The 12174-nt window shown below is 39.1% G+C and overlaps 1 protein-coding gene across 1 annotated transcript in view; it reads left to right on the forward strand.

Annotated features, from left to right (window-relative positions):
- The window catches only part of ATP6V0A2 (ATPase H+ transporting V0 subunit a2), an 81737-nt gene extending 69868 nt beyond the window's left edge, over positions 1-11869 (forward strand). Inside the window, exons 19-20 of the mRNA XM_088449155.1 lie at positions 4720-4894; positions 10175-11869. Coding sequence (XP_088305281.1) covers positions 4720-4894; positions 10175-10277 — 278 coding nt within the window. The 3' untranslated portion in view covers positions 10278-11869. The remainder of the gene's footprint in view (positions 1-4719; positions 4895-10174) is intronic.
- Positions 11870-12174: the final 305 nt, after the last annotated feature.

Here is a 12174-nt window from a genome sequence, read left to right on the forward strand (position 1 = left end):
GTTGTAGCGGCATATATCCACATCAACCACCAATCAGCAATCTCCTTGGTGATCGACGGGTTTACCAACCTATCAGCTGAATCTGTCAGTATTCCTATTAGTTAGGATTGTATACAGGGAATACAAATATTCTCTGTTGAAGTCGGGAATATATAGTAATCACATTACATCTCCTAATGCAATCCCGACCTCGAGGTAAGTTACAAAAATACCTTTCATCAAGAATCATCAATATTAAAAGGAGAACTGAAGTGGAGCTAAATAGATTATCTCTATATAAACACATATCCATTATTAGGAAGCCATATAAATAAATATAAATAAATCATCTGTGTCATCGTGTATTTTATTTTTAGGAAGCACACCTTCAACACTCACATAATTATTATAATACCATAAACAATTCCCAATTATGAATTATAGTTCATTCTAAATTGCAATATCTAACCCATAATTAATATAGAATAACACCTTATAGTTATTATAAATTCATCCAATATTCTAATTAAAATAATTATAAATAACAAGGATAGAGTAAAAATATTTAATCTTATTAGTGTAAACCCCAATTAACACATTCAATAAGTGATGAACATCCTTATCCATCATGCATATGATTTATTGTATATATGCTCAGTGCTCTACTAATCTTTAAAATGTGAAATAAATGATGCACTATTATTTAATATAAATTTTAGATGAACCCTAATAATATTTTATATAGTGAAAAACACAACAAAAAACTAACATTAAATACAACCAAAATAAAATAAAATCCGTGACTAAATCACTAAACTGTGAAATTTTATACCTCCATGAATATGCACTAATTCATTCTGTATTGAAATAAACCATTTAAGGTGATTTTCGTCATGCCTATACAAAAAAGTGTGAAACCCCAAAATTCTTACAAAAGAAAAGTGTGAAGTGAAATAAATATAGCGACTAAAAAAATAAATATATTAATCTTTAACATCTTTTCTACAAATATTACCAAATACCAACAATAAGACTATATTGGCTATTCTATAAATCTCACACCAATAACCCTATTACCCTTATTCATTATTCACAAATAATAATCTATTGCAAGAACACCCCATAATTAATATGTTCATTCAATCCTCTCGGATAAAGGCCTCCCAATAAGAAGGTCCAGTGGCTCTCCTTCTTCAACAATTCTGTGGTTATATTACCTCCTCTGATCTCTAAATTGACCTTCTGTATACCAAACACCTTCAAACCTATCGGGTTACACTGATGTTGGTCATGAAAGTGTTTCGCCACTGTTGTCAACTGTTTGAACTTGGACCGATCAGTCTTGGAGTTTCTTATACTTTCCACATGTTCCAACACTCTCTGTTTTAGAGGTCTTGTAGTCATGCCAATGTACCTTTTATCACATGGGCACACTAGACAATATACCACTCCTGATGTTTTACAGTTAATAAAGTCACGTATTCCATGTGTCTTGTTGTATTTATCTACAAACTCTATAGTACGTGACATATAACTACATGCTTTACAGCTACCACATTTGAGTGATCCTACTGCCACAGGTTTTCTTTCCTTGTTGTTATCAAGGTGGCTATGTACCAATTTGTCCTTCAGATTAGTTGACCGTCTCCAACTAATCGAAACCTTTGGTCCAATGCTCTTAGCAAGGACTGGATCAAGTGTGAGTACAGACCAATGATTATGTATAATGTGTTGAATCTCTCGCCATTCCACACAGAAATCTCCTACCAATCTGATGTTTTCTGCTTCCATAGACTTGATTTTATTAGGGTACAAGAGAGAATTTCTGTTCTTCAAATTGGCTTCATATCTGGCTCTTTTAATCATTCTTCTACTGTACCCTCTCTTCATCAATCGATCAGTCAATTTGTCTGCTCTTTTAGCAAACTGAATGGGATCCGAACAATTTCTTTTTAAACAAAGAAATTCCCCTTTAGGTATCCCCCTTAGAACTGGAGGGAAATGTGCGCTTGATTTGTGTAGGACACTGTTAGTAGCCGTATGTTTCCTAAATAAATCGGTACATATTCTTCCATCCTCCATCTTATCTTCAGATCGAGAAATGTAACTTCTAACTCACTGACCTCATAGGTTAATCGAAGGTTCAAATCATTGATATTCAATACATTAATGAATTCAGAAAATTTGTCATGGGGTCCATCCCACAGTATAAAGAGATCATCTATGTATCTCATCCAGATCAGTACATATTTAGTGTACTCTTCATTGATCTCATTAAAAACCATGATCTCCTCCCACCAACCCAAGTAGATGTTAGCATATGTGGGGGCACACGCCGCCTCCATTGCTGTGCCTCTAATTTGTAAGTAAAATTTTTCATTGAAGACAAAAAAATATTTGGTCAATACAAAGGACAGTAATTTCACTAAGAAAGACCCAAAGTCAGTCATTCCATCCTTTTCCAAAAAATACTGAGCTGATTCAATGCCTTTTTTATGCTGAATACTTGTGTAAAGGGATTCCACATCACAAGTAGCCAGCAGAACCCCTTTATCCACCTGAATTTCATCTACTTTGCGTAGTACGTCCATTGTATCTTGTATATATGAGGACAAGTTGGTCACAAATGTTCTCAAATGGGTATCTAGGAATCTACTAGCTTGTTCTGTTAAACTTTTGATTCCCGATACTATTGGACGTCCAGGTGGTGTCAGCTCATTTTTGTGAATTTTCGGTGGTAAATAGAATGTAGGGATCACTGGATCCTCTACCTCCAAATATTGACATTCAGTTTTAGTGATGGTTCCTTTTTGGAATGCAGTTTTAACTATAGTGTCATACTGTCCTTTGTAGTCCTCCAATGGATTAAAAAGTATATTTTTGTAGCATGTGGCATCTTGTAATTGTCTCATAGCTTCTGCCATGTACAGTTCTTTAGCCCAAAGTACAATATTACCCCCCTTATCAGAGGGTTTCACAACCACATCCTCCCAGGTTTGAATTTCATTAAGAGCTATTCTTTCTTCTCTGCTTAGGTTGGTGCTATTTTTGTATTGTCTGGTATTTCTCTGCAATAGTGTGTCCAGATCATCTCAGGCCATCTCAGCTATACTTCTGTTGTCTTTAGTGCAGCGTTTTGCCCCAGGAGTGCCTTGATAGACACTATAATGATGCAGGTCTGGTGGTTTTTCCCTATGGTTTCTGTTCTGTTTGTTATTTGCTGGGTTACATGTCTGCCTTAACGGTCATGTTTCAGAAGCGCCCTGGCCTTGCTTCCTTACGTTTAGACGTTAATGCAGGGTGTGCTGCATGTACAGCCTCCTTCTGTTCCACCGGTCCTGCATTGGGACCTCAACTTGGTCTTGGAGGCACTTTAGTTGGCTACTTTGAGACTCTGTAGTTGGTTGCACCTATGGTGGTACCCTGAAGAGGTGGTGTTTCTGTTGGCTGTTGCTTCCACTAGCCGGTTCTCTGAGCTAACAGCTTTGTCGGCTTGTTCTCCTCTCGCGATTTTCACTCTGTTTGGGCAGTTTTCTGCACTACGCAGACTGTGTGAAGCAGTGCAGAGCGGATTTTTGTCCCTAGTGCACATATTCATGCACTTTTGTATGTTCCACAAGTTTGTGGCCTCAGCTGGCAATTTGAGCGTAAGGTTTTGTGTACGGCTCAGCCGCTGCATGCCCCCTCCCTCTTGAGGCTTGCTTTGGGAAGTCCCACAGGGGGGACCATTTCCTCGTCAGGGAAAGTTGTTTTTACCACCGCGGGGAGTCAAAGCGTGTGGCCAGCTCTTCCTCTCCATCGGGCACTGACACGAGTGTACTTCCCTTAACAGAGAAAACACTTAGTGTAGCCCCAGTCCCTGGGAGTCCTCATCTTTGTGAAGAGGGGAGCTGCGGCTTACCCTGCAAGATGGCGGCGCCATGCTGAACTGGTGCGATGCACTGCTACCCTTTAGAAGGGCACGAGCTTCGGCCGGCTGCGGGTCCAGGTGGGCTCCGGAACGGAGACCCAATTAGAGGGAGGCAGGGAGTGAACACAGTTCACTTCCCTAGCAGTCCGGTATCCGCGCTGTTGGCTGGGAGCCAATGTGAGGGAGAGCTCTGAGTGGAGTTCCTCACCACAGTCTCCATAGCCGCCGGATCTCCCGATGTGTGCTGCAGGTGCATCATACATCACACACTACAGTAACAGTAAAATAATTCTAAATAAAGAAAAATACAAATCTAAAACACAGGGCTGCGGAGCAGCCCTAAGTAAACAGCCCAGCTTCCATGAGCACTTAACAAACAATGAAGACCACGGCTTGCAGAGGGGAGGAGCTCAGGGGTGGAGCTACTCCCTTAAAGTTATACTAGTCTAAGTGTCAGCTCTTTCGGACCCTTAAGCAACCCCATGGTCCAGTGTCCCCCAGATCGGATGAAAGAGAAATTACAATTATGCCTATGAACAATAAATATTATTAAACGAACAATACAATGGGAAAATAAAACATTGAGATACTTATACAATAATCGAGTGACCATTAATAACATGCGTTCAGTGACCCAGTGCCTAGGGAGGGCGTATAGAATGGACCAGAGTTGATATTATGTTTTATTGAACAATTTGTCAAAAATTGTATGTAGCACTCTGTTTTTTTGTTTTGCATACTTATCTGCTTATGTGATTTAATTAAATCCTATAGTTTTATGGTTCTTTATACTGTTTTAATTTTCTTTTCTTGTTTTGCCACTATTTCAGAGCTATCAGAGGTCTTGTGGACAATGGTGTTGAGAAAGGGTCTCAAAGTGCTGCCCTCCAGTGTTAGTGTGTTTCTACTGGTACCTGCCCTGGCTGCTTTTGCTGCAATGACTGTTTTTATTCTTCTGGTCATGGAGGGCCTGTCTGCCTTCCTGCATGCACTCCGCTTACATTGGTGAGTTGCTTTTGGCAATATGTTAATTCTGCATAACCTTTCGACATTGTTTATTATGTAGAGAAACCACATATTTTAATATTATGTACGAAATACAGTAGACCTATATTTGGCTTATAAGAGCCAAATAAATTGTCTAAAAGATTCTGATATGTTTCTTGGTTAATGAATGCAATCACTAAGTGCCAATGTACATTTACAGTATGAGCGCACAGTGTCAAATTTGTTTCCCCATGGTCCTACAGTCACACAGATTGCTCAAATTACAGTTTGTGGATTGTTTTTGTTTTTTATTTCATAATTACTGCTGCAGACCATTCCTCCCTCTCAGTGCCTGCCCTTGTTATAAGGCCCCTGCACTAAAGCAGAGGACAGTAGTTTCTTGTAATATCTCCAGTTCTGTAACCGCTAGCAGGACAGGCCCTGTAAGCCTGCACAGTGTGACCAAATCTCAACAAATTGGTTCAAAATATAGTGTTCAGCTCCAAATGTTAGTATGTGTATACTGAGCTATATCTTGGGACAAGTATACTGCGCTAAATCATATCTGGTACGGCAAATATATGCAACGTGATTAATTGCTGTTAAATTACTATACTTTAGTACTACATCCAAAAATGTTTTAGTTTTCTCGTAAGTCGGATACTCAATAGCAACACGATATCTCTGGGCCCTGTAGCAGGAGCATGGTCTGTTGTGTTTATAATTATCCATTGAATATATTTGCGTCTTTGGAGCAGCAATGTGAAAATATGGTAATGCCACAGGAGGCGCCTGAAGAGAAAGACTCCTCCTGCCGGCATCGCAGACCCGAGTGTTGTGTCTGTGCCATCTGAGTAAGCCTAAACTTATAAACTCTGTTATAGGGAAGGATACCATCGCACAGGCACAAAACTACTATAATCAATATAGAAATGGATTCCAAAGACTATCTCTACACATTGCCCATTTGTCATTCATTTTCAATTTGTAAAGAGTAAATTTGCAATGGCTAAAGAAAGAAGGTCTGGGTGACGAAAAATAGCTCTCTTCTAGCAAAATAAATTTACCATAAAATATAACTTTTATTAACAATTTTGAAAAATATTAAAATAGACTCACAAGGTAAACATGAAAGTGAGAGGGTAAGGCGTGAATGACACACAGTGAGGGTAAGAGGGATCAACCCTCTAGGGGCGGCGAAATATGGCAACAAATATTTCATACATTAGGTTATATGTAATCTTAAATATTGTATCATGAAATACAACAGGATCCAGAAGTAGTTATAGAATTATTGACCGTACCAATCCAGCTATAGTGTAATATATTATGTTCATTAATGATGATATTTTCTGCTGACATGGAATAGCATTTATCTTTGTCTATTTCGACGACACATTAAGCGAGTGTCACTATTCTCTCTCTTGTTTTCCCAATCAATTCTCAATAACAGCCTACTAGTTCTCTCATCAACTGTCCTATACCTGAGGGCAAAAGCGTAGAAAGCAGAAACAAACGGCTGTACCAGGGAATTGATACTAGGGGGTAAATTTACTGAGGTGAGAGTTTTTCGAAGTAGAGATGTCGCCCATAGCAACCAATGAAATTTTATGTAACATTTAACTAGCACCTTCTAGAACACAGGTTCTCAAACTCTGTCCTCAGGACCCCAAACAGTGCATTTTTTCCCAGGGGTGGGATGCAGTAATACTTACCGCCGGACATCGCAAGTGTACATATCGCATATGCACTAACATATGCGATCTGTACAGCAAAGGGCAGCTCTTCCAATAAGAGCTGTCCTTTGCGATCTCTCCTGCACAGTGGACTTCCGGGTTTATGACCCGGGAGTCCATATGCGCATGCGCAGTGACTGGAGGGCTGCGGGGCATGCTGGGAGGCATCCGATCCGATCCCTCATAGGCAGCGCCATGCACAGAAGCCCATAGGCTTCTATAGGGTAACGCCAGCAATAGCTGGCGTTGCCCTCCGCATCGCAGCCCGGCGGCCAGCAGATTGCTGCATACGGAAAATGCGGTAAACGGGTTTTACCGCATTTTCCGTTTGGTGCATCCCGCCCCAGGTCTCCTCACAGATTCACAATTGAAATAATTAGATCCACCTGATTTGTATTTAAAGGAAAATAAACAAATGGTAATAATTTCACTGCTCTTGGTCCTATCCATCAGACACCCAGAAACTAGATACATGCTCTTACCTCAGTATTATTCTACAGTTGTCAGTTTCCATTGTCCTCCTCTTTACCATGGTAATTTGCAGAAGAAAGGGTGAGACCAGAGGAATTAAAAACCCCTTTGGTCCTCTAAGAAGATACTCTGAACAATGTGACTGAAAATTCTTACAGCCATTATCTCATTGGTGCTGTTATGGTAGGTCGGATTGTATAACAGATCATTTGTTTGGTCTCACTCTGACCAAAAGGGCAAGATTCAACCTACCATTGTGGCTACAGTACCTTCAGTCGAATACCAGGGCAACAGGCATCCTTGTGATTGCAGAAACTGATTGATTTATGAGAAAGACCGTGTTAGACTCTAGAGAACCACTGGATGCTCCATCTGAACTTCTCCAAGTATGAAGCTGATGTTGATCTCATTGCCTTTCATAAGAATTCAAGGTCCCCTAATATAACAGCCTGGTTCTAGAAGCTGGCTTATTATCTACCATGGTGTTGCAATGCTGCTCCCCAGAGTGTCACTGAAGATCAGGCTCAAGAGTTGGCTGCATTGCTCATGGTTTATGAATCTGATAGAATTGTTAATGGATCTGCCTGGTCTTTGTCCAGACCTGTTATCCTAAAATCCATTCCTTCATCCGAAGCTGAAAACACTGTACAACGAAGAAATACTTTTAATGTTTCCTTACTAAAAATAGTCATATTTCACTAATTTGAGGTCTTCAGAATGTTTTTATTAGTTCTAATTTTCTAGCTACACTACTTCCACTATATGTACTTCACTAATGTAGTCATAGTGAAAAGCAATTTTAAAATTTGATATTTTCTTGATACAACATAAATAACAATTGTTTAAATTCAATCAAATCGCAAATAAGATCACAAAACGAAACAACATTCAGCAAATAAGTACGAAAGTACGATTTCAAATAGTGGCCTATTCATGAGCACTTTTTCTCCTCGCTTGTCACTTGTACCCCTGTTCTGGAGCATCTCTTGTCACTGTCCAACAGTAGTCAGCAAGCATAGAAGTGTTCCACCTACCCTGATATCTACCTTCCATTGCTGAAATGTCTTGGTGGAATCGCTCACTGTGCTCATCACTCCGTTGCACCACAGTTGTCAGGGAAGAAGTCCAGATGAGAGTCGCGAAAGCGGATTTTGAGTGACATGTTGCAGCCTAATTGATGATGCTTTTCTAGAAGGTTGTTCACAATCTCAACATAGTTTCCAGCTCCTCTGTTACACAAGAAGCCATGCACAACACCTTTAAAGGCTTCCCAAGCCATTTTGTCATTAACCTGGAGGACTTGATCAAAGTATTCATCCTTAAGAAGTTGACGAATTTGCAGTCCAACAAAGACTCCTTCCATAACTTTAGCATCACTGAGAAGTGGCATTTTTCTCTCAGGTACTTGAAAGCTTCTGCATCTTGGTTCTTCCCCTTTAGAAAGTTCTTCAATCTTGCTGGAATCTTCCGAGATGTCTCATGCAGTCTGGATTACTTGCATTTAGTTGTCTTAGGGGTCTATTTACTATGCCTTGGTTGGAGATAGTCGACGGAGATAAGGTGCCAGCCAATCCGCTTCTAGCTGTCATTTTTCAAATAGCCTGTGACATGGCAGTTAGGAGCCGATTGGCTGGTACCTTATCTCCGTTCACTTTACCTCCATCCAAGGCTTAGTAAACAGACCCCTTAATCCTCACTACACTACTGGTGCTTCCTTTCATGTTTGCTCCAGTTATTTCTCAAGAGCTTCACCTTCAGTTCTTTTGAATGTTCAGGTCTGCACACCTTTTGCCTCTTGTTTTCTTAATTCTTTTCGATGTATGTTCTTGCAGTAGAACCACACGGAAATGGAAAACACTTTCTGTTCATGGTCTTTAATTCAACTTTCTTCCTGGACAGGGCCCATTCTCTCTGGTTGAAACCACGTCAGAGGGTAAGGCTTCTTCTGCCTAGGGCAGCACAGATGGTGTAATGGTTGCGGGTTCAATTCCCACCTCGGCCCTACCTTTGTGGAGTTTGTATATTTGCTGGCATGGGTTTCTGTCAGGTACTCTGGTTTCCTCCCACATTCCAAAAATATACTGGTGGGATTATTGGCTCCCCAAGAGTAAAAACAATTAACCCTAGTGTGTATGTGTGTGTGTACATGTGATAGGAAATATAGATGTAAGCTCCACTGGGGCAGGGACTGATGTGAATGGCCAAAAATTCTCTGTAAAAGTGCTGCGGATTATGTGTGCACTATATAAATAACTGGTAATAAATAAATAAAAAATCGGTCTGGCAACCACGAGACATCTGTCTGTCATGGCAAGACTACCTCCAGCTTATTACCAAATTTTACCAGTCAAACAGTAGAGGCAAGGTTAGGGAAAAGAGTGCAACCAATGGCATTGTTTTACTCTCTATCCAGAGGACTTTGGGATATCTTTATCCAGTAGATACCTGATGGGCTTTTATTATTTATTTATTATTACCAGTTACTTATATAGCGCACACATATTCTGCAGCGCTTCACAGAGAATATTTGGCCATTCACGTCAGTCCCTGCCCCAGTGGAGCTTACAATCTATATTCCCTCTCACATGCGCACACACATACACACTAGGGTTAATTTGTGTTGGGAGCCAATTAACCTACCAGTATATTTTTGGAGTACACGGAGGAAACCCACGCAAGCACAGGGAGAATATACAAACTCCGCACAGGTGGTGGGAATCGAACCCATGACCTCAGTGCTGTGAGGCAGTAACGCTAACCATTACACCGTCTGTGCTGCCAATTATTTCTGTTCAACAATATTAGATGCTACAATATGTAAAATGGTGCTACCCTACTGAAAGAAGGGGGAGATGGAGTCTCTAGGGGTTAGCTCTTTATTTACACGGTGTTACCTCATATACTTGAGGGAGAGGTGGATTTATTGTAGGTTAAAACCTTTCTCTAATAACGTTGTTCTAATTAGATTAGCTAAACTATAAATATAGATTTCATTAATATGGTTTGTAAATGTATGTAACATTATAGCCATATTTGGTGAACTATTCATGTAATGTGTATGTAACTTCATATTATTTGTCTCCTTTAACAGGGTGGAGTTTCAGAACAAGTTTTATTCTGGTGCTGGATACAAATTTACCCCTTTCTCCTTTAAGCACATGTCTTTGCATCTGGACAGAGAACACTTTCTGTAGGTGACCTGATTTATCCTACAGAAGTCAAAGATAAGATCTCTCCACTTGATAAACATAATTTACACCAGGCTTTTAAAATTTATTGTATCACACATTTTTCGAATAACTGCAGCTGTTGTAAATGTATAGAAAGCAATCCCTTAAGTCTATTAATTATTAAAAATACTGTAACTTATTTGACGTTTAATCCACTAGAAAGGAATAAAACTTTTACAAATCAAATTGAGTGAACAACTGGATCTGACTAAGGGTGCCCCTGTAGGTTGAGAAATCCTGGTTTAAACCTTTCACACGGGAGCATCGGAGCATTTCATCCCTTGGCTTTTGTTTTCGTTTCGTTTTGTTTTTCCAGTCTTTGCACCTATTATGGTACAGTAAATTAAGTTTCCTGTTCAAAAGTAATGTAAAGTTTACACACAACAATTTGTAATGTGACATTCAACAACTACTCTTCTTACCATTCTCTACTGAACACAACTGAAGGGATTGAGGGAGAGATTTAATAAAGCTTGGAGAGAGAGAGATAAAGTACCAATCAATTGGCTCCTAACTGTCACTTTACATGTTGTGTTTGAAAAATGGTGCTATATCTCTCTCCAATCTTTATTAAATCTCTCCCGAAGTCCACCAGTTCAGCCATCTGTTACAAGATTTGGCTGCACAGAACATGCTTCAGTTATTTGATAAAGCAAGTGGACAGCCCCCTTAAAGTGTTTAAAAAGAAAAAAAGATCACCAAAAGTACAAAATATCCCTTTTTAATAATAATATTTGAAGCTTGAGCTAAATACTGTATTACTTCTACGCTAACACACCTTGCAAGTATTAGTAGCACATACGTAGACAAGCTGTTTTAAGACTGCTTCCTTTACAGAATTCCTACCTCTACCTAGGGGTTCCCAACCACGGTCCTCAAGGCTCACTAACAGACCAGGTTTTAGAGATACAGTAGCCATACTTTAGCACAGGTGACTTAATTAGTACCTTAGTTATTTTGCTTTAACCATCTGTGCACAATCATGGATATCACTAAAGCCAGGACTGTTAGTGTGCCTTGAGGACCGAGGTTGGGAATCACTCCTCTACAGACACATGCTAATTTGACTGTCATGAATATATGTATATTTGTTATGATCTTGAAAAGAAGTTGGGTTATGTAAGTACTGAGAAATGTGACAAACTATTACAGTTCTCCTGAATTCTCATTTTAGAATGTTAATTATATTAAACCTTGATAACTTAAACTGAAAGTGAGATTTAGATGGTGTGAAAAAAATGTTTAATGAAGATTTTATATATTTGCAAGATTGTATGTATGAAAACATGTAACAATTATAATATGTACTGTACAGTATTTCAAAATGGACTCCTGTAAATCTAATTTTTAAGTGGGAACATTTTGTTTTGAGATGAGTAACAATTGTTGCCTTTGCAAGTATAACTCCGCACATTAAAATTACATTTTCTTACAAGTGTTTCTATTGTGCAAAAGTTTCGCTTTCATGTAATTAGCTATGCCTCTAAAGTTTGGGTATTTGTTGATTACTGTTTTTTGTAAAAAGAAAATTAAAATACAATAACACGTTTCAAAGATCAATTGGCCTTCATAAACAGATTTATATATTTTTAAGACAAATATGTGCACTGTTTTCTTGTATGTTGTACTTGCATCTTCATTAAAATAACACAGCATTGTTTGCATTCCAGAGGAGACTAGAGCATAAGACTTAATTTTATGAAGTCCAAGCTTTCAATATCTAGTTGTCATCTTCCTACTATGGTCTCTTGACTTCCAAGGGAACATTGCTGAAACCAGCCTGAAACACCACCTGGGATATTAATTGGCCATGCCCTTAAACAACTATACTGTTAGTACACATGGTGTTGGGTTCTAACCA

This window comes from Taudactylus pleione, unplaced genomic scaffold (assembly GCF_031769625.1).
Source record: "Taudactylus pleione unplaced genomic scaffold, aTauple2 ptg000479l, whole genome shotgun sequence".
In the NCBI taxonomy this organism is placed as follows: Eukaryota; Metazoa; Chordata; class Amphibia; order Anura; family Myobatrachidae; genus Taudactylus; species Taudactylus pleione.